This window comes from Salmo trutta, chromosome 30 (assembly GCF_901001165.1).
Source record: "Salmo trutta chromosome 30, fSalTru1.1, whole genome shotgun sequence".
In the NCBI taxonomy this organism is placed as follows: domain Eukaryota; kingdom Metazoa; phylum Chordata; class Actinopteri; order Salmoniformes; family Salmonidae; genus Salmo; species Salmo trutta.
The window spans coordinates 27,464,073-27,488,357 of record NC_042986.1 but is presented as its reverse complement, the minus strand read 5'-3'; the positions used below and the strand labels follow the sequence as shown (position 1 = coordinate 27,488,357).

General features: G+C 42.4%; 1 protein-coding gene across 2 annotated transcripts in view; it reads left to right on the top strand.

Moving 5' to 3' along the window:
* The window catches only part of LOC115168400 (IQ motif and SEC7 domain-containing protein 1), a 223,846-nt gene that overhangs the window by 33,535 nt on the left and 166,026 nt on the right, over positions 1-24,285 (top strand). For both annotated transcript variants that reach the window (XM_029723636.1, XM_029723643.1), the window contains exon 2: positions 13,916-13,945. In XM_029723636.1, the coding sequence (XP_029579496.1) occupies positions 13,916-13,945 (30 nt within the window). The remainder of the gene's footprint in view (positions 1-13,915; positions 13,946-24,285) is intronic.

The following is a 24,285-nucleotide window of genomic DNA, read 5'->3' as shown; positions in this document are numbered from 1 at the left end:
CAAGCAATGGGAACCTCCCCAGAAAGGAGAGACAGGTTAAAAAGGTCGGAGATAGGCTTTGCGATGATAGGGGCAGCAACCTTAAAGAAGAAAGGGTCTAAACCATCTGACACATGTTTTTTTGGGGTGAAGTTTCAGGAGCTCCTTTAGCACCTCGGGCTCAGTGACTGCCTGCAGGGATAAACTTTGTAGCGGGGCAGGGGAAAAAGAGGGAGAAGCATCGGGGATAGTTGCATTAGAAGGGGTGGGAGATGAGGAAATGTTGGACGGGCAAGGAGGCATGGCTGAGTCAAATAGGAATCCTGACTTAATGAAGTGGTGATTAAAAAGCCATGTGCTTCTTGTCAGTAACAACCACATCAACTTTAAGGGACATGGGCACCTGTGAGGAGGAGGGTTTATTCTCCAGGTCTTTAACCATTTTCCAGAACTTCTTGGGGTTAGACCCACAGAGAGATAACTGCTCCTTAAAGTAACTAACTTTGGCCTTCTGGATAGCCTGAGTGCACTTATTGCAATTCTGTGTACTTATTGCAATTGCCATATGCAATTTTTGAGGTGGAGTAACTTTCTTTATGGGGGCATGTTTGTTAACAATATCACAGAAAATTTCAAAAAAGAAGGTCCAAGCGTCTTCGACAGTGGGGATCAAGCTGTTTCTTTACCATTTTACAGAGGCCAGTTCATGAAGGAAGGAAGGCTTGCTCATTCAAGTTCTTTAGCAAGCGTCTATGACAAATCAGGACAGCTCGTTTCACTGAGCAGCTATTACGAACACAGGCTGTAAAACAGTGATCACTATCAGGATTACTTGTGAGGATAACATCGAGGAGAGTAGCCTTTTCTGGGTGTTTGGAGTCATACCTTGTGGGATTGGTGATAATCTGAGAAAGATTTAGGGAGTCCCATTACTTTAGGATTTGGTCAGGTGGTTTAAGCATGTCCCAGTGTAGGTCACCTAGCTGGACAAATTCAGACTTAGTGTAAGGGGCCAGGAGAGAGCTTAGGGCAGGTAGGGTACAGGCTGGTGCCGATGGAGGATGATAACACCTAGCAACAGTCTACAAAGAGCTATTTGAAAGTTTAATGCTTAAAACCAGCAAATCAAATCCTTTGGGGACAGACTTTCTTTTTTTTCTGATCTTTTGCACACCAGTATTTCAACTTGCACATCCTCATCTGCATATCTATCACTCCAGTGTTAATTGTTAAATTGTAATTATTTTCGCTTCTATGGCCTATTTATTGCCTCCCTACTCTTCTACATTTGCACACACTGTACATAAATAGAAAAATCTTTCTTTTCTTTTGTGTTATTGACTGTACGTTTTGTTTATGTGTAACTCTGTGTTGTTGTTTTTGTCGCACTGCTTTGCTTTATCTTGGCCAGGTCGCAGTTGTAAATGAAAACTTGTTCTCAGCTGGCCTACATGGTTAAATAAAGGTGAAATCAAAATAAATCTGCATTGACCCTTTTTGCACGAACTTTTTTAACTCAACACATACACTGCTGCTACTGTTTACTATCTTTCACTTTATTCTCAGTTACAGTGGCCATTTTATAATGTTAAACTTAGTGGGGCGAACTCAACCAATTTTTTTAGATGCATGCCAACAATGTCACTACACAACACTAAACAATACATTAATTGCACTATAATGGTGACAAACGGTGCCCACACTGTTAGGGCCTACATATAGCTGTCCCAACAGCAGAGCTTTCCTTTCAGAACCATGGAGTGAATCCTTACCCCTGGTATGGCTGACTTGCTTAAATAAATATGTTTTCTACTGACTCCTTGTGGATTTGTGTGTAACTCAATAAAAACCGCATTCTCCTTCAGTAATACAAATGTTGACACGACTATTGAAGCATACACAAACATTGTTACATTTGTTCAGTAAATTCATGTTTGTTTTTATATCATTAACACTCTCTAAGTATAAGCAACTGCAAGCAAACGAGCTGCGAAGAGGTAGCCCTTTGTTCAGCACTTTCAAAATGGACACCGACAGAAATTCAGATAGGTGTTAGTTAAATTTAGCAAGATGTTGAGGCCTAAACTTTACTCTATTTTAAGTAGAGAGAGAGACACACACACTGTTAGCCTACCATTTTAAGTATTTTATTAGGCCTACGAGAGCTAAAAAAGAAGGAAAATCCAATCATGAGGATCCACTTTTATAGACAATAAGCCTATACCGATGCAGAAACAGCACATTGCGCGAACAAAACAACCCTTGCAATATCAACTGGAATTACATGGGTCTATTACTGAACTTTCACTGGCAAACATGGCTACAGACCCAACAACATTATAGTATCCCCTCCTCGTAGAGAAATGATAATACACAAAGTAAGCAAAACAAAGAAATGCATCATTCCAACATTGCCTAAAAGTATTAACCTCTACGGGATGGGTGTCCCTAAAATGGGACGGTTGTTGCTAACGTGCGCTAATGTGACTAGAATGGCGTTGTACACAACAGCCAAGTTTCTGGGACATAGACATGTCTTATATGGGCAGAAAGCTTAAATTCTTATTAATCTAACTGCAGTGTCCAATTAGCAGTCGCTATTACATTGAAAAAACACCATGCTATTGTTTGAGGAGAGTGCACAACAAAACTCATCACGGCAACTGGTTTAATACATTCACCTCTGAAGGTAAGTAATGTACTTACATTCAGTAATCTTGCTCTGATTTGTCTTCTTGATGGTCCCAGAGATAAAATGTAGCATAATTTGGTTTGATAAAATACATTTTTATGTTCAAATGTAGGAACTGGGGTCTACAGTTTGGACCCCACTGCTGTCTCTGGCACCATACACACCCGGCCGTATAGATGTGTGAAAGTTAGTATATAAGCTAATGATCCATCGTGTATGCCATTCTTGGAAGTGTGTAAACTTGCATTTTTTATTACCATAGAATTTGTGTACGTTCTCTACAGTTATGTACTTGAAAATGTATCAATTGACCAATTCGGCACATTTAGGCAGACTCTTGGCAGACTTGATACAAAATATTGTGCAGTAATGTAATTCTTCACGGGATCAGTCTGAAATTTTGCACACTCACTGCTGCCATCTGGTGGCAAAAATCTAAGTTACACCTAGACTGCTATTAGAGCTGGGCGATATGGCCAAAATATCATATCATATATGGTATTTTTCAAATTTTTGACGATTTGAGTGTTTTATGTTTTTGATTAATAAAAGTTTGAAATTTGCTTCATGAGTGCTGATTTAAGCCTCCACCAGTACTGGTATCAGGCTGTATTAGCTAGCTATGTTTGCTCTGAGCATTAGTGGCTAACACGATTTAGCTTAACTTGCTAAGAAAATACAAACTTGCTGTTTGCAGAAACACAAACTAATATTGTAATTATAGAACGCTTGTGGATTTATATTAAGATCAAAGTGGAAACAATATCGTTGTCATCAACATTGTTGCATGTGCTGCATTGACCATGCAGACTGAATGAAAGTGTCTCGTGGTCAAGCAACAACAAATGCGCTCCTTGAGTGACAGGGGGTGGGACTAGGTCTGTGTGGAAAGCATCATGGAGAGAGAGAGCGGAGGGGGATAACTCAAGTAGCGGAGTAAACTATACAAATGAACGTTACACACGGCGGCGTATCACATTTAACAAACCAAACATTCAAATACCGTTATAAAAGGTAAAGTAAAAACCCAAACTGGTTCGTGCATAAATATCGGTGTGTATAGTAAAATATGGTATACTGCCCAGCCCTAACTCCTATCTGAAAGTATGGCCTTTCTCTTGTATTTCAAAGATGATGAAAGAAATGTAAAAAATAAAAACGCATATTTTTTTGGTTTCTATTGTCTTTTACCAGATCTAATGTGTTATATTCTCCTACATTAATTTCACATTTCCACAAACTTCAAATTGTTTCCTTTCAAATGGTATCAAGAATATGCATATCCTTGCTTCAGGTCCTGAGCTACAGGCAGTTAGATTTGGGTATGTCATTTTAGGCAAAAATTGGAAAAAAAGGGTACTATCCTTAATTAATAAGATAGACCTATATAAGCAGTATAACAATTGGGATGTACACATTTTGGCATAAGGGAATGATAAGCGCATAAGAGGCAAGCCATAATTTAGATTAAAACATTAATGAGCGAGCTAAGATGGACGATATGCCCATTTGATCAGCACTTTTGAAATGGACAGAATTAAGATCATCGGCCATTCTTACATAAATAACGGGGGCATATAAGCAGAAAACGAAAGCTTTAACAGTATTCTATGACATTTCTCTAAAATTGGCTATAGGCTACATGAGCACCACCAAGTCAGAACAGTAGGCTAAGTTCTGAGGGGGAGGGACCAAATTCTTAGGGGGAGACACATGGGTTACTAACAGCTTACTACACAACATACACTTAGTATTACTTTCTTAGCTACAGTATACATATCTCCCTGGTATATTACATAATCTATGCCGCAATATGCAAGACAGGCCTTTTTTTGGACTTACTGTTGTTGGTGCTGTGCTCAATTGAACAGGAAGGTGGCGCTGCATTCCTTTTGTGGTCATCAAAGTCTGGCATTCTCTGGAGTTATGGTGATTTCAAGACAACTGGGAACTCTGGGGGGAAAAACGAGGTTGAATCATGACGTCAGTGATCTTCAGGTCGGAAAGTTGGTGCTCTAGAAAAAACCCAGAAATTCTGAGTTGGTGAACCGTTGAACATTTATTTTCCCAGTCAAAGCTCTTTTTTTCTCCTCAGAATTCCCAGTTGTCTTGAACGCATCGAAGTCAGAGATTTCCCAGTTTGGAGTTCCCAATTGCTTTGATTGTGGCAGAAGTTATGCTGGATTGACAGCATGACCAATGTATTCAACCTTTTCTGGCCCATGGTGTTTATCCTTTTAAGCTTGAAAAAGAGACCCTTTCAGACAGATGTTTTAAACCCTTAAACCCAGACTTGGACCACACACCCTCTTCACCGAATAGCAGGCAGGGAAGCAAAATAGTGATTGCTTTGCATCGCAATATGTTTTATCTATAATTTCTCTGCATATGACAAGGGTTGAAAATGATTAGCCTGTAGATTGTCAATGTGATTCATAGATTTCGAAAGTATGATGTTGATCTGTGCCCTATGATCTTGAGCCTTCTTGGATGGGCACTTCTAATGTGCCCCAGGAGTGACTGAACACTGAGCCAATCACAGCAGAACTAGAGAACATTACCAATGTCTACACTCTGTGCTTTAGCTGGCTGCCCCTCCAGCACAGAAAGCACTGAGCTAGGTTTAAACCCTTGCATTTTGGAGCTGCCTTACTCAAGACACCATGTTCGTATGCGGCTTTATTAACTCAAGGATTAAACAAATTACGTTGTTTGCAAGCTGATATGTAACGCAAATTAATGCCGAAATAACATGCAAAACAGGCCATTTATAAAAATGTATAAAATTATATACAGTGCCTTCAGAAAGTATTCAGACCCCTTGACTTTTTCCACATTTTGTTACAGCATTATTCAAACATTAATTCAATAGCTTTTTTCCCCTCATCAATCTACACACAATACGCCATAATGTCAAAGCAAAAACAGGTTTAGAAATGTTCGCTAATTGATTAAAAATGAAAAACTGATATAACATTTACATACGTTTTCAGACCCTTTGCTCAGTACCTTGTTGAAGCCCCTTTTGCAGTGATTACAGCCGCGAGTTTTCATGGTTATAACGCTACAAGCTTGGCACACCTGTATTTGGGGAGTTTCTCCCATTCTTTTCTGCAGATCCTCTCAAGCTCTGTCAGGCTGGATGTGGAGCATTGCTGCACAGCTATTTTCAGGTCTCTCCAGAGATGTTCGATCGGGTTCAAGTCCGGGCTCTGGCTGGGCCACTCAAGGACATTCAGAGACTTGTCCCGAAGCCACTCCTGCGTTGTCTTGGCTGTGTGCTTAGGGTCGTTGTCCTGTTGGAAGGAGAACCTTCGCCCCCAGTCTGAGGTCCTGACAGCTCTGGAGCAGGTTTTCATCAAGGATCTCTCTGTACTTTTCTCCGTTCATCTTTGCCTCGATCATGACTAGTCTCCCAGTCGTTACCGCTGAAAAACATTCCCACATCATTATGCTGCCACCACCGTGCTTCACCGTAGGGATGGTGCCAGGTTTCCACCAGACGTGACGCTTGGCATTCAGGCCAAAGAGATTAATCTTAGTTTCATCAGACCAGAGAGTCTTTAGGTACCTTTTGGCAAACTCCAAGTGGGCTGTCATGCCTGATTGGTGGAGTGCTGCAGAGATGAAGGTTTGAAGGTTCTCCCATCTCCACAGAGGAACTCTTAAGCTCTGTCACAGTGACCATCGAGTTCTTGGTCACCTTTCTGACCAATGCCCTTATCCCCGATTGTTCTGTTTGGCCGGGAGGCCAGCTCTAGAAAGTCTTGGTGGTTCCAAACTTCTTCCATTTAAGAATGATGGAGGCCACAGTGTTTTTGGGGACCATAAATGATGCAGACATTTTTTGGTACTCTTCCCAGACACAATCCTGTCTCGGAGCTCTACAGACAATTCCTTCGACCTCATGGCTTGGTTTTTGCTCTGACATGCACTGTCAACTGTGGGACCTTTAAATAGACAAGTGTGTGTGCCTTTCCAAATCATGTCCACTCAATTGAATTTACCACAGGTGGACTCCACTCAAGTTGTAGAAACAGCTCAAGGATGATCAATGGAAACAGGATGCAGCTGAGCTCAATCTTGAGTGTCATAAGAAAAGGGTCTGAATACTTATGTAAATAAGATATTTCTGTTTATTTTTAATAAATGTGCAGACATTCTAAAAACCTATTTTTGCATTGTCATTACAGGGTATTGTGTGTAGATTGCTGAAAATTTTTGTGTATTTAATGCATTTTAGAATAAGGCTGTAACGTAACAATGTGGAAAAAGTCAAGGGGTCTGAATACTTTCTGAAGTCACTGTTTCTTTGGTGGGAATTTCCCCAAGAAGACTCGAGGCTGTAATCGCTGCCAAAGGTGCTTCAACAAAGAACTGAGTAAAGGGTCTGAATACTATTGTAAATGTGATATTTCTTTTAGAATGTCTAAAAACCTGCTTTTTTGTGTTTTGTCATTATGGGGTATTGTGTGTAGATTGAGGGAGAAAAAAAACAATAAATTTTAGAATAAGGCAGTAACGTAAGAAAATATGGAAAAAGTGAAGGGGTCTGAATACATATAAAAAAAGCATGTTTTTAGCTAAACAGGTAGGCCTCAAAACAGTTGGGGTCGCCGCTGCCTAGTTATTTGTACATATTGACCTCAATTACCTCGTGCCCCTGCACAAAGACTCGGTACTGGCACCCCGTGAAAATAGCCAAGTTACCATTACTCATTGTGTGTCTATTACTTTTATCACTAGGTGTTTTACTTTTCTATTACTTTTACATTTTTTCCATCTCTACATTGTTGGGAAGCATTTCACTGTTAGTCCACACCTTTTGTTTACAAAGCATGTGACCAATATAATTGGATTTGATTTAATATAGAGCAATGTTTACGTTGCAAATATAAAGATCAATTATTGATATAAGTGCTTTCTGCCCCCTGTCCTGCTTTTTGAATGCATTACAAATGTTGGTTTATTTGGTTGCATGTTATAGTGGTCATAATTCAAGCACTAGTGAAAGTAAAGCTTTTGTAGTGGTGATATGATGTGGCACTGTATGTTTTCATTCAAATCACACCGTTGCAGTTGGGTTTTTTAAAGTTCACTCTTTTAAAAATGCATCCTAAAAGCTCATGTGTTATCGAGTACATTAATTCTCATATACAGTACCAGCCAAAAGTTTCGACACACCTACTCATTCAAGGGTTTTTCTTTATTTTTTCCTATTTTCTACATTGTAGGATAATAGTGAAGACATCAGAACTATGAAATAACACATATGTGTTAAATCAAGTGTTAAATCAAATTATATTTGAGATTCTTCGAAGTAGCCACCCTTTGCCTTGATGACAGATTTGCAGGCTCTTGGCATTCTCTCAACCAGCTTCATGAGGTAGTCACCTCAAATGAATTTCAACTAACAGGTGTGCCTTGTTAAAAGTTAATTTGTGGAATTTATTTCCTTAATGCGTTTGAACCGATCAGTCATTTTGTGACAAGGTAGGGGTGGTATACAGAAGATAGCCCTACCAAGAACAGCTCAAATAAGCAAAGAGAAATGACTGAACATCATTACTTTAAAACATGAAGGTCAGTCAATCCGGAAAATGTCAAGAACTTTGAACGTTTTTTCAAGTGGAGTTGCAAAAACCATCAAGCGCTATGATGAAACTGGCTCTCATGAGGACCACCACAGGAAAGGAAGACCCAGAGATACCTCTGCTGCAGAGGATAAGTTCATCCTCAGATTGCAGCCTAAATAAACGCTTCAGAGTTCAAGTAACAGACACATCTCAACATCAACTGTTCAGAGGATACTACGTGAATCATGGTTGAATTACTGCAAAGAAACCACTACTAAAGGACACCAATAATAAGAAGAGACTTGCTTGGGCCAAGAAACACGAGCAATGGACATTAGACCGGTGGAAATCTTTCCTTTTGGTCTTTGTGAGACACAGAGTAGGTGAAAGGATGATTTCAGCATGTGTGGTTCCCACCGTGAAGCATGGAGGAGGAGGTGTGATGGTGTGGGGGTGCTTTGCTGGTGACACTGTCTGTAATTTTTTTAGAATTCAAGGCACACTTAACCAGCATGGCTACCACAGCATTCTGCAGCGATACGCCATCCCATCTGGTTTGCGGGCCTATCATTGAACCAAAACATACCTCCAGGCTGTGTAAGGGCTATTTTACCAAGAAGGAGAGTGATGGAGTGCTGCATCAGATGACCTGGCTTCCACAATCACCCAACCTCAACCCAATTGAGATGGTTTGGGATGAGTTGGACCGCAAAAAGGAAAAGCAGCCAACAAGTGCTCAGCATATGTGGGAACTCCTTCAAGACTGTTGGAAAAGCATTCCTCATGAAGCTGGTTGAGAGAATGCCAAGATTGTGCAAAGATGTCATTAAGGCAAAGGGTGACTAATCTCAAATATAAAATATATTTTGATTTGTTTAACACTTTATTGGTTACTACATGGCATGTGTTATTTTGATGTTTTCACTATTATTCTACAATGTAGGAAATAGTAATAATAAAGAGTTGGTGTGTCCAAACATATGCCAGGTACTGTAAATGCACTATTACAGAGGTAAATCTGTATTTTCAAAGGTGCATACTATTTGAATTGTCATGTATTATTCAGTATTACATATTGTTCCTTGGAGTTATTCCAAAGCACTTGCTATAGTTTCAAGGCTTGAAAAATTGTCACCTATCCCCTTCACCCAGACAGGAATATAAAGCAATATAATTACATTTTGAAAATAAATGGATAATGTTGTAACCTACTATTCAACGTGCTTCACTTTCCATCCTTCTATTGAATGTGTCATTTTTACAGAATTTGAGTATCCTTGTAAATTGCAAAGGCCTCATCTGTAGCCTTCTCTTTGAAAGGGTTTTTAGAGCTTTACATGGCCTGTCTATGTGGGAAAGGAGCTGTCCAGAGTTTGACCACTCAAGCAGCCCAGTCACTTTTTTTTCTCAGCTCTGAGCCTGTCAGACACGAATGGGGGCTCAAGGAAATGGTGTTTCTCATTCAAGAAATGATTCTAGGGGTGATGATTCAATGGGACTTCTCGGTTAGTGAGTAATGTCTGCATGCCTATCATGCTGCACTGGTACAGGGTTAGTATGAACACCAATCAATATTACAATAGTTGGCAATGCATTGGACGGGAGCTGTGCTATGTGTGTCAATGAATCTCAGCGCTTCATATTGACCCAATGTTGCTGCTCTGCTCAGCTCGACCAGGTTCAGTGGTGAATGTGATGGGGGTTTGCTCTAATGAATTCACTGGACCACTTGGTGATTGGTTTGTTCAGCAGTATTTGTTCCGTTTGTAGTAGAGCTTTGGCAAATATTCTAATGTGCAGAGCACTTTAAACATGATCACACACACACACACACACACACACACACACAATATGGGTGAGACACAGCAGTGGATACAGAGGCACACAGACAGAGAGTGACAGATTTAACACCTGTTTGTTAAAATGGGTAGCTGTGGTTTGTCTATATCAGGGATGGGCAACTCCAGACCTCAGGGGCCGGAGGAGGGGTGTCACACTTTTCCCCCCATCCCTAGCAAACACAGCTGATTAAACTAATTGCATTCTAAACTGAAGAACATGATTAGGTGGTTATTGGAGTCCAGTGTGTTAGCTGGGGCAAAACTGTTACACGAATCAGTCCCCCGAGGACTAGAGTTGCCCATCCCTGGTCTAAATCAAATAGATTTCAAAACGATTGTGTGAAGCCTGCATATCATGTGCTGACAACAACAACGAGAGATGGCACCAGCAGCACCAAATGCCATTGCCAGCAATCAAATAATCACATTTTTGTCTGTTTTAGTTTCTACTCTGTTGGGAATTAAATGATTGTATGGCTGAGGATAAAAGAAATACACAGAGAGCTCCATATAGACGTTGAAGTACTTTTCTTCTAGTATCTCAGGAGTAGAGCTGATGGTGAGCTGAAAGAGAGAGATGACTCTGCTGTCCCTCTGTTGCCGATGTACTCTGAGGAGAAAGAGACTTAGGTGATCAGCAGGGTATAGAAGAGCGGGAAATGGGAGAAAGAAGGGGTGGAAGGGAGGTAGCCATGTGGGATAGTCCAGATGGTTCTGTTGAAAACAACAATGAAGTTCTAGAATTCCAAAGGACAAACATCGCCTCATTCAACAATTCAAATTCCCCCATAATTAGGAAAAATGCTGTAGTCACATACTTTAGATTTTATTCTCAGCTCAACTTACAATAAGAAACTCAAGCAATTTCCTGTCCATTCATAATTAGTGAAAATGCCCAAGCTAGGCAAGGTAACTTTCAACTCGTATTACTTTCCCCCTACTCCATATGAGGAGAATGAGTAGGCGATGACGGCACATACATTTTGCTAGATATAGCCTGTAGCTTTATTGGCTCCGAGTGCAGTGTTCCAGAGAACAGCCATGTGCGGAGCGCTTTCCCTTAAATGGTATAGTGGCATTTATTACATTCTGTCTGTGTATAGTACTGTATACTCCTGTGGAATCGCATGGCCGCCACTATTTTGATGTAATTTCTTGTCCTGGAGAGGAAATGCACCTTCAGGTTCCACCTCGGATGAATAGCAAAGGCTATTTATACATATTTGTGAATTGGGTGTGGAAATTTCCATGTGGAGTTGATCATCAACAAATAAGGCACTGACAGCTATCAGTGTAGCTAGCTATCTTGCTAACCTAGCCAGCTGATGTTATCTGTAGTTGCGGTTGTATTTTTTTTACTACACTGTATTCAAAAGATTAGCCAACTGGCTCTATGGTTGGTTCTGGAGTTGGAAGCCTTCCTTAAATCATAAGCATTGATTTAGGGAAGACTTTGCCACAGATGTAAACCACTGGCCAATCTTTGACGTCACGATCAATTGTTATTTCCAAGGTTTTGGCATCTTCCATAAATTGCGGCCGGGAATCCGCCATAAAATTGCTACAAAGAGTAAGATGACGCTCCGGTAATTTGGATAACTATTGAAAGATAGCTGATATGCGTTTTTGTTTATTGTTATGACACTGCAACGTCAGGTAGGTAGGCAGGCTGCTGGCAGTCTTCGGCTGTGGTACAGCAAAGCCAAGTCAACCCGTGCTCATGGTTCTCACAGGGGAAGTGAAATGATAGGCTACAATGACATTGCTCATGATCATGTACGCCGCAGATAACATGGAACTATGAGTTCCTTGAATTGTATTTTGCAGGTGCCTTTTAATTATCTGGATAGGAACTTGTGGTTCATAGCTAATGTTATACCATTCAAAGCAGTGGAGCGTGGAGCGATGCAAAACTTTAGTGGTCAAAAACATTCATCTTGGGACGACGGAGCAAGTGGGTTTGCTAAATGCTATCATATCACGCAATCATACTATTATATAAAATGGTTATATATATATATATATATATATATATATATATATATATATATATATATATATATATATATATATATATATATATATATATATATATATATATATTTTTTTTTAATACAGTCTAGCTCAAAAATAAGTGAAAATGTGGTCCTCCCGAGTGGTACAGAGGTTTAAGACACTGCATTGCCGTACCTGAGGCGTCACTACAGACCCGGGTTCGATCCCAGGCTGTGTCAAGAGGCGGTGCACAATTGGACCAGCATCGTCCGGGTTAGGGGAGGGTTTGGCCAGCCGGGATTTCCTTGTCCCATTGCGCTCTAGTGACTCCTTGTGGCAGGCCGGGCACCTGTAAGCTGACCCTGTTCGCCAGCTAGAATGTGTTTCCTCCGACACATTCCGGGTTAAGTGTCAAGAAGCAGTGCGGCTTGGCAGGGTCGTGTTTTGGAGAAAAAGGGGGGAAAGTACAAAAATAATTTAACAAATAAGTGAACATTAACAAACTATCCAATGGATTAGGATAATTTTATTGTAAAAAAAAAAAAAGTGGAGGTGCAAAATATACATTTGCACCCGGTATTTTAATGTGCTCCGTGGCTCAAGGCGGCCAAGTGGACACAAGGTTGTTTGGCTCATCTTGCAAAGAGGAATAACTTTGCAGCTGTTTCTGATTAATAAACAAAGCCATGCTGGTGGGTGGTATCATTCAACAAAAAACCAGCCCTGAAACAAAACGGAGGGTAAAAAATTATTTCTATATCATAGGAAAAGACACAGCATTCACATGGATTTGCACAAAGTGGGCAGTTCAGATTTGTCACTTCAAGCCCAGATATATCATACTTTGACTAAAACAATGACTTATTGACTTAAATTGTTGTGCAACATCATGGGACAGCTCTGGCCTTTGTCTTTCAGCTCGAAAAAGCGAATTTGTACTGGTGTGGGCGTTTAAAGAGTGTGGCTGCAAATGGACAATGTTCTGTGTAGGGCCAGAGACCCATTTAAGCTTAGGACATTGATGCAGGATAGCTATGTATACTGGTCTCTTGGATACTAACTTAGTACTTAAACTATCTCAATGAATTGTAATTCCATGTAAGATTGAGCCCCTCCTTCAAGAAGTGAGCACTATGTAATGGACGCATCTTCCTCATATCCAGATCTTATATAGCAGTTTTTGTTACCTCTGCAAGGTTGAAATGAGTTAGACCAGCTTTGTCTTGAGTTCTCTGAAGTGTCTAAAAAATGTGGAGCTTTATTCCAGCAGAGCTTGTCTCAGAGCTAGGTCTCTATCATTATGAGCATGGGGAAAACCTACATTGGCCAAATGTTTTTTTATATTTTTCGAAAGTGTTTTGAAATAACCCTTTGCTTCTCCACAGTGGAACACTGGATAACGTTTTCTCTCTCCGATGGAATGTCAATGTAATTGCATTGTATTATTTGCAACACAATGTACAGCAATATTGTCAGGGATTTCTAGTTTATTGCTTGAATTCTTTACTGCGCCTGGTATTGTTGACATATAGACCATGAGAAGGACTTGAGCACAGCAGTGTGTTGATTTATGACTGCTGGTATTGTACTGCATCTTTTCAATTGGCTCTTCCCTATTCATACAGTGCAGTGCTCAGTGCTGCAGGTTCTCTGTAATACTACTTCTAAAACTCGCACTTAATCACTGACTGAATGAAGCAACCAGGCTGGTTTGTCATTTACATTGTCGTATCGTCCTTGATAAATTGAGATTTTTTTCAATTAGATTGTCTGATAAATGTATTCACAATGAATTGATTAATATACTAATCAGTAGCCTCTTTGTTTTTCAGATCTGAATGCGAAAGCTCCAAAATGGTCAGGTATGTATACTGTTACACATGATGTAAGGCAAGTATTCAGGTAACACTTTATTAACTCTGATGACCATCTCTCCCGTTCCCTCTCTCCCGTTCCCTCTCTCCCGTTCCCTCTCTCCCGTTCCATCTCTCCCGTTCCCTCTCTCCCGTTCCCTCTCTCCCGTTCCCTCTCCCTCCTCCACCGCCCACCCATCTCTCTGAGTAGGTCCTGGTTCTCTAGTCTATAGCTGACCAGCTCTGTAATAAAACATGCTAGCAGAGACATGAGTGATTATCCTGTCTGCTGATGATAGTAGCAGCCAGGCACTGATGAGGTGCCTCAGTGTCCACTAGTGGCCATTATGATGGGGAAAATGATGGGTATGAGTGCAACCCAAGGTCACTCACTGTCACATTGTAATTTCCTCATACAGTCTATCTGGCAGGAGATTTATATGGGAGTGTCTTAGGAGACTGAGTGAAGCCATGGAGTGGTTTAAAGCTAGAATAAGTATACATCGTTGACGTGATGTGACTAGGGCTGGAAAACTTGACTGGCATGTCAAGGCGAGGTGCTTTTCTCCCCAGTCCCTACCAGGGACCTCACATTCACACTGAGCTAAAGGGTAGATCTACCACTTTCAAGGAGCGGGACTCTAACCCGTAAGCTTATAAGAAATCCCGCTGTGCCCTCTGACGAACAATCAAAACAGGCAAAGCATAAATACAGGACTAAGATCGAATCGTACTACGCCGGCTCTGACGCTCGTCGGATGTGGCAGGGCTTGCAAACTATTACAGACTACAAAGGGAAGCACAGCTGAGAGCTGCCCAGTGACACGAGCCTACCAGACGAGCTAAATAACTTCTATGCTCGCTTTGAGGCAAGTAACACTGAAATATGCATGAGAGCATCAGCTGTTCCGGATGACTCTGTGATCACGTTCTCCGCAGCCGATGTGAGTAAGACCTTTAAACAGGTCAATATTCACAAGGACGCTGGGCCATAAAGATTACCAGGACGTGTACTCTGAGCATGCGCTGACCAACTGGCAAGTGTCTTCACGGACATTTTCAACCTCTCCCTGTTTCAAGCAGAACACCATATTCGCTGCACCCAAGAACACTAAGGTAACCTGCCTAAATGACTACCGACCCGTAGCACTCACGTCTGTAGCCATGAAGTGCTTTGAAAGGCTGGTAATGGCTCACATCAACACCATTATCCCAGAAACCCTAGACCCACTCCAATTTGCATATAACCCCAACAGATCCACAGATGATGCAATCTCTATTGCACTCCACACTGCCCTTTCCCACCTGGACAAAAGGAACACCTATGTGAGAATGCTATTCATTGACTACAGCTCAGCATTCAACACCATAGTGCCCTCAAAGCTCATCACTAAACTAAGGACCCTGGGACTTAACACCTCCCTCTGTAACTGGATCCTGGACTTCCTGACTGGCTGCCCCCAGGTGGTAATGGTAGGTAACAACACATCCACCACACTAATCCTCAACACGGGGCCCTTCAGGGGTCCATGCTCAGTTCCCTTGCTGTACTCCTTGTTCACTCATGACTGCACGGCCAGGCATGACTCCAACACCATCATTAAGTTTGCTGATGACACAACCATGGTAGACCTGATCACCGACAACGATGAGACAGCCTATATGGAGGAGGTCAGAGACCTGACCATGTGGTGCAAGGACAACAACCTCTCCCTCAATGTGATCAAGACAAAGGAGATGATTGTGGACTACAGGAAAAGGAGGACCGAGCACTCATCGACGGGGCTGTAGTGGAGCAGGTTGAGAGCTTCAAGTTCTTGGCGTCCACATCACCAACAAACTAACATGGTCCAAGCACACCAAGACAGTCATGAAGAGGGCACGACAAGACCTATTCCCCCTCAGGAGACTGAAAAGATTTGGCATGGGTCCTCAGATCCTCAAAAGGTTCTACAGCTGCACCATCGAGAGCATCCTGACGGGTTGCATCACTGCCTGGTATGGCAACTGCTCGGCCTCCAACCTCAAGGCATTACAGTGGGTAGTGCATACGCCCCAGTACATCACCGGGGCCAAGCTTCCTGCCATCCAGGACCTCTGTACCAGGCGGTGTCAGAGGAAGGCCCTAAAAATTGTCAGACTCCAGCCACCCTCGTCATAGACTCTTCTCTCTGCTACCGCACGGCAAGCAGTACCAGAGTGCCAAATCTAGGTCCAAGAGGCTTTCTAAACAGCTGCTACCCCCAAGCCATAAGACTCCTGAACATCTAGTCAAATGGCTACCCAGACTATTTGCATTGCACCCCCCTCCCCTCTCCACACCACTGCCACTCTCTGTTGTCATCGATGCATAGTCACTTTAATTAACTCTACCTACATAAATGTGAATAGTCTGGGTAAAAATGTGATTTGATTTGACTTGTGGCTGTGTTATCTAGTGGAACTCTGTTCAAGTGGCCAATGTAGAAATTGCGCTGTCATTTCTTTGTTGCTAAAATTCTACGCTGTTCGCTCAATGTCAATTTGTGAGAAAACAAGCACGGAATAGTGTAGGGAATCATTGTACCATCTAAATCGCTGTGAAATATAAAACCGAAAGTAAAAGGCTGAAGAGTGAGTCTCCGCCATGTTACGGGGAAATGGGATGTGGGGGCAGGGAGATTTTAGTTTCGAATGTAGCCTAGTGCTGTTGCAATTCCCCTAGCTTCCACATATGGGAGAGATTCTGCGAAATTCTAGGTGTAGCACCTTTAAAAAGAAGATGGAGAACAAGCTATGAAGGAACAATACTGGAGTTTTGGAGCAGGAACAGCCAACTGGCGCAAAAATAATATTACAATATTATCCAAACAATATGACACAATATCATTAAAAATGATATCCTGATATGTAGCTGTGTCCATTCCCCCCCTTCACTAGTCCCTAGTAAATAAGCTCCTTGTCTCCATAGTATATGGATTTAACATCTTGGGTTATCAATAGTGCTGTGCGAATAATCAACATTTCGTGTTTATTTTTTTGTTATTTAACAACTGACGTCTGTTCAATTGTTCGAATTCCAATTCGTTTTTTTTTTTGTGAGCCCATCGCGCCTTTTCTCAAGAGTGAAATCAAATCATTCACAACATGAGAAAAATCAAGTCAAGAACTATGTGGGACGCTGGCCTGAAGGGAGTTGTAGTTTTCATTAAGCAAATATTCAACCTAGTTCAGCACAGAAACCTGGTTATTAACTTCAATGACGATAATCCATTGCAGTGTTTTTTGTCCGGCTTGGACAAAGACGGGTCAGAGAAGAAGAGGCGAAAATCTGTCCAAAATAAGCCCAATTCGTTTCTACGGGATTATTTTGGGTCTAAGCTTGTCGCCTGCTTTCCCACCTCTGGGAGAACAACTCCCAATGTTAGGGCGGAGACATGAGCATCTCGTCATTATATATAGATCCAATATAAACTATTTTATTACGGATTATTTCCTTATTTTTTATTGATCAATGTGAACCTGACAGAAACAGTGGAATATTTTCTACGTTTTGGCAATTAAATGAACTATTTTTGGCTTTGGAATTTCCATGAAAAAGCCCAAAAATTATTTTAATGCCATTATTTCATCAAATGAAAATAATCCAAATCGAAAACTGATTTGTTTTAAATTATCGAACCGACCTCAAAAAGCACTTATCACTCAGCACTAGTAATCCGCGCATATGTTCCTGTTAAGCAGATGGTGAATTACACTCTTATTCCTGCCTCTCAAGTTTTGTGTGTTTCTGGGCTTTCTGAGAATAGAGAGAACCCTAAAGCTGGGTCTGTGTAGTTGATATACAGTAGATTCAGGCCTTCTCTGTTCTTTCCGCCCCTGATCTTTGTTGTCCTCCGGCCTCTTGTGTTCTGTACTGGCTGTCCTTTCTTACTGAGTTGACAGAGAAGGAGAGGGTCTGAGCCCTGGAGGTTTCTGCCTGTCATTGCCGTGTGTGGGGGTGGGGGGGGCTCACCCACTGAGCAGCATCACTAGCAAAGCCACTGTACTAACATTGCAGCATTTCTGCCAGTGATTCAAACTGTGAAACACAAGACTGGGGCCTCTATTCAATCAGTTAGTGGAACTGGCCCATAACCCATCCTGCTAATTAAGCCTTTATCCTCTCACATGAGTAGTGTCAATCACCATAACTACAGTAGCAGCCTCTAGTTCCTCTACATTTTCAGTCTTCCAATAACAGTTATTATGCATCAACAGCTGCCACTGCTAATAAACTCCCCAGACAGACAATGTCTTCAGAAAGTATTCACACCCCTTGACTTATTACACATTTTGTTGTGTTACAGCCTGAATTCATAAGTTTATATTGTTTTTTCTCTCACCTATATACACACAATATCCCATAATGACAAAGTGAAATAATGTTTTTAGAAATCTTTGCACATTTATTGAAAATGCAATACAGATATCTCATTTAGATAAGTATTCACACCCCTGAGGCAATACTTTTTAGAAGCACCTTTGGCCGCAATTACAGCTGTGAGTCTTTCTGGGTAAGTCCCTAAGAGCTGTGAGTCTTTCTGGGCAAGTCCCTAAGAGCTGTGAGTCTTTCTGGGCAAGTCCCTAAGAGCTGTGAGTCTTACTGGGTAAGTCCCTAAGAGCTGTGAGTCTTACTGGGTAAGTCCCTAAGATCTTTCCACACCTGGTTGTGCAACATTAGTCTTGCCATGTTTTATTGTGAAATACATAGGTGCAGTGAAATGTGTAGTTTTACAGGGTCAGCCATAGTAGTACAGCGCCCCTGGAGCAAATGAGTAAGTGCCTTACTCAAGGGCATATCGACACACCTTGTCTGTTCGGGTATTCGAACCAGCAATCTTTCGACCCAACGCTCTAACCGCTAGGCTACCTGCCGCCCTGTACTGTACCGTACTGTAGGGAGGATGGGCAAATTTAAATAATTTCACAATTAAAATAATATCATGCCATTTTTTTCGTATATCCGTATAGTCGAAATTCATGTAAAAAGAAAAAAAACTCACAAATTTCAACTTGGGAACTGGCTTGCTTGACTTTGGTGCCGCTTGCTTGCAGCAGTGCGATGGGCAGTAGCCGATGAGTTTTACACGGGAGGGAGAGAACGAGAGCAACCGTAGACTAGTTAGACAAACTTCCATAGGTCATTTATCATTCCACCTGGCTGTTCCACCTTGACTGCATCAAATCGATGTCAAGAAGCTAGCAAAGATAGGCAGCTATGTTAGCCAGCTAGCTAGCTAACATTACCTAGGCTAAAATTGAGGCCATTTTCGTGCGCTTCCCGTCCTTGTCTACAACAACTCCATTCAGATTAAACAATAGCCTACCTGATGGTTGCTCGTAGTTGTAGCCTACTTCTTCAAATTTAACTAACTTAATTCCGTAATTGTAATTCCATTTTGCATTGATTATCTCCCACGTTGCTTACTACACAAGGAGCCCCTGACTGTAGACAGTGCCACATTGATTGGCAGAAAATAACAACAAACGCGTGAAACCCGTGTAGGCTACTACGGTATATATTTTTATGGGGCGCACGTGATAAACACTACATTCCAAAGATTGTTGTTTTATTGAATTAATAATTTCACATGTCATGGTATATCCTTGTGTAGCATTGTCACAATTTAATTTATCAAATTTAGACAAAGCCTTTTCATTGTTAAAAAAGAACTGTGATTCATTTTTTTATGAGTACCCACAAGTATTGGAATACGAACGTACAGTACTCTATTGTGCTGTCCCAAACTTGTCTATGATTGGTTCAGATTTGGTCCGGCCAGGGCGGACTGACCAAATTTCAACTACTTTTCAACGTCCATGGACATCCGGTGTGGGTTGGTGCTCAGTGCAGTGTTGCCAACTAATTTTCAGGGCAAGTTGCTAGAGGCAGGTTGATTTGTTGCTAAAAGTTGCTAAATGACGTTGTGATGTCATTGCGTGATAACGTAAAACTGCGTCATTACGTAGAATACACAATAACGTTACTCAAAGTGACTGGCCATCTTGGCAAAAGAATATGATTTGACATTTGTTCAGGTACAGACTCCCACTCTTTTCTGTACTTCTGGCTGTACAATTTGGATTGAGACATGTTGATTGATGGTGTAAGTTCTGTTCAAGATCAAACATTCGTGACCAACTATATTCATTGGGTTTGGCTCATTGAACCCATGCTGCTGCTGCAGTCAGCCAACAATGATTTGCAATTTGCTGAAATTGCTGCTGGCCTGCTGCTGCCTGTGCACAAGCTGAGCGCCTGCTGCTGACGTCACTCACAATGCACTTTTGCAACCAGGCACGTGTGTTGTGACTGAGTGTGTGACCGAGAAAATCGTTTTTGTGTCATTTAGAGGGAAAATGCGTGCATTTAGCATTTGAGGCACACTTCCAGCGCCGACAGAGATGGCCGCCTCTCTTCGCGTTCCTAGGAAACTAGGAAGTATTTCGTTTTTTTATGTATTATTTCTTACATTGTTACCCCAGGAAATTTTAAGTTTCATTACATACTGCCGGGAAGAACTATTGGATATAAGAGCAACGTGTTACGTCCTGACCAGCAGAGGGAGTAATTGTATTAGTTTTGGTCAGGACGTGGCAGAGGGTTTGTGTTGTGTGTAGGTTCTAGGTAGGTTTTCTATGTGTAGGTTGGGTGCTGGACTCTCAATTGGAGGCAGGTGTTTCTAGTTGCCTCTGATTGGGAGTCCTATAAACAGGTGTGTGTTTTTCTTTGTGGGTGTGGGTAGTTGTTTGTGAGCACTGCTTTTGTTTAGCCTGCCACACTGTTCTTGTCGTGAGTATTGTTTTTTCCTGTGGATGCTTTGCTCGTGTTTTATTAAAAAGATGAGTATCCACATTCCCGCTGCGTATTGGTCCTCCCTTCAACACAACGACATTATTTGTGACACAATGTCAACTTACCAACATTACAACCAGGAATATGACTTTCCCGAAGCGGATCCTCTGTTTGGACCACCACCCAGGACAATGGATCAGATCCCAGTAGGCGACCCAAAACAACGGCGCCGCAGAAGGGGCAGACGGAGCGGTCTTCTGGTCAGGCTCCATAGACGGGAACATCGTGCACCGCTCCCGAGCATACTACTCGCCAATGTCCAGTCTCTTGACAACAAGGTAGACGAAATCCGACGCATACAAAGCCCTCCCCCGCCCTCCTTTCGGAAAATCTGACCACGACTCCATTTTGTTGCTTCCAGCCTATAGACAGAAACTAAAACAGGAAACGCCCGTGCTCAGGTCTGTTCAATGCTGGTCCGACCAATCGGATTCCACTCTTCAAGATTGCTTTGATCACGTGGACTGGGATATGTTCTGCATAGCGTCTGACAATAACATTGATGAATAAGCTAATTCGGTGAGCGAGTTTATTAGCAAGTGCATTGGTGATGTTGTACCCACAGCGACTATTCAAACCTTTCCCAACCAGAAACCGTGGATTGATGGCAGCATTCACGCAAAACTGACAGCACCAACCACTGCTTTTAGTCAGGGCAAGGTAACTGGAAACATGACCGAATACAAACAGTGTAGCTATTCCCTCCGCAAGGCAATCAAACAAGCTAAGCGTCAGTATAGAGAAAAAGTAGAGTCGCAATTCAATGGCTCAGACACGAGAGGTATGTGGCAGGGTCTACAGTCAATCACGGAGTACAAAAATAAAACCAGCCCCGTTGCGGACCACGATGTCTTGCTCCCAGACAAACTAAACAACTTCTTTGCTCGTTTTGAGGACAATACAGTGCCACCGACACGGCCCGCTACCAAAACCTGCGGGCTCTCCTTCACTGCAGCCAACGCGAGTAAAACATTTAAACGTGTTAACCCTCGCAAGGCTGCCGGCCCAGACGGCATCCCTAGCCGCGTCCTCAGAGCATGCGCAGACCAGCTGGCTGGTGTGTTTACGGACATATTCAATCAATTCTTATCCCAGTCTGCTCTTCCCACATGCTTCAAGAGGGCCACCATTGTTCCTGTTCCCAAGAAAGCTAAGTTAACTGAGCTAAATGACTATCGCCCCGTACCACTCACTTCTGTCATCATGAAGTGCTTTGAGAGACTAGTCAAGGACCTTATCACCTCCACCCTACCTGACACCCTAGACTTACTCTAATTTTCTTACCGCCCCAATAGGTCCAAAGACGACTCAATCACACTGCACACTGCCCTAACCCATCTGGACAAGAGGAATACCTATGTAAGAATGCTGTTCATCGACTACAGCTCAGCATTTAACACCGTAGTACCCTCCAAACTCGTCATTAAGCTCGAGACCCTGGGTCTCGACCCCACCCTGTGCAACTGGGTCCTGGACTTCCTGACGGGCCGCCCCCAGGTGGTGAGGGTAGGAAACATCTTCACCCCGCTGATCCTCAACATTGTGGCCCCACAAGGGTGCGTTCTCAGCCCTCTCCTGTACTCCCTGTTCACCCATGACTGCGTGGCCATGCACGTCTCCAACTCAATCATCAAGTTTGCAGACGACACTACAGTGGTAGGCTTGATTACCAACAACGACGAGACAGCCTACAGGGAGGAGGTGAGGGCCCTCGGAGTGTGGTGTCAGGAAAATAACCTCACACTCAATGTTAACAAAACAAAGGAGATGATCGTGGACTTCAGGAAACAGCAGAGGGAGCACCCCCCTATCCACATCGGCGTACTCATCACGGACAAACTGAAATGGTCCACCCACACAGACAGTGTGGTGAAGAAGGCACAACAGCGCCTATTCAACCTCAGGAGGCTGAAGAAATTTGGCTTGTCACCAAAAACACTAACAAACTTTTACAGATGCACAGTTGAGAGCATCCTGTCGGGCTGTATCACTGCCTGGTACGGCAACTGCTCCGCCCTCAACCGTAAGGCTCTCAAGAAGGTAGTGAGGTCTGCACAACGCATCACCGGGGGCAAACTACCTGCCCTCAGGACACCTACACGACCCGATGTCACAGGAATGCCAAAATGATCATCAAGGACAACAACCACCGAGCCACTGCCTGTTCACCCCGCTATCATCCAGAAGGCGAGGTCAGTACAGGTGCATCAAAGCGGGGACCGAGAGACTGAAAAACAGCTTCTATCTCAAGGCCATCTGACTGTTAAACAGCCATCACTAACATTGAGTGGCTGCTGCCAACATACTGACTCATCTCTAGCCACTTTAATAATTACAAATTGGATGTAATAAATGTATTACTAGCCACTTTAAACAATGCCACTTTATATAATGTTTACATACCCTACATTACTCATCTCATATGGATATACTGCACTCTAAACCATCTACTGCATCTTGCCTATGCCGTTCGGCTATCGCTGATCCATATATTTTTATGTACATATTCTTATTCATTCCTTTACACTTGTGTGTGTGTGTATAAGGTAGTTGTTGTGAAATTGTTAGATTACTTGTTAGATATTACTGCATGGTCAGAACAAGAAGCACAAGAATTCCGCTACACTCGCATTAACATCTGCTTACCATGTGTATGTGACAAATAAAATTTGATTTGAGTCACTTTTCAAAAGTTGCTAAAAGTTCCAAATACATTTTTAAAAGTAGCTAAATTTGTTGCTAGGTGCTGTTTGAAAGAAAAGTTGCCAGGGTAGTCTGAGAAGTTGCTAAATCTAGCAACAAAATTGCTAAGTTGGCATCACTGGCTCAGTGGGTGAGGACGCTGGTTACAGTAAATGGAAAGAGGGTAGGTGGTAGGTTTCATAAGAGCTGGGAGAGGTGACATTAACTGGAGAGAGAGAAAAGAGAGTGAGAGGGAGGGGTTGTCCAGGCTGTTGTCACACCCTTGCTTTGACCACCAGACGACAGAAAGAGAAAGAAAACAGTTATGAGCTGAACATAACAGTATGCCAGTGGAAAGGAGGATAGTAGCAGGTGACCCTATGAGCTGAACATAACAGTATGCCAGTGGAAAGGAGGACAGTAGAAGGTGACCCTATGAGCTGAACATAACAGTATGCCAGTGGAAAGGAGGACAGTAGCAGGTGAACCTATGAGCTGAACATAACAGTATGCCAGTGGAAAGGAGGACAGTAGCAGGTGACCCTATGAGCTGAACATAATAGTATACCAGTGGAAAGGAGGACAGTAGCAGGTGACACTATGAGCTGAACATAACAGTATGCCAGTGGAAAGGAGGACAGTAGCAGGTGAACCTATGAGCTGAACATAACAGTATGCCAGTGGAAAGGAGGACAGTAGCAGGTGACACTATGAGCTGAACATAACAGTATGCCAGTGGAAAGGAGGACTGTAGCAGGTGAACCTATGAGCTGAACATAACAGTATGCCA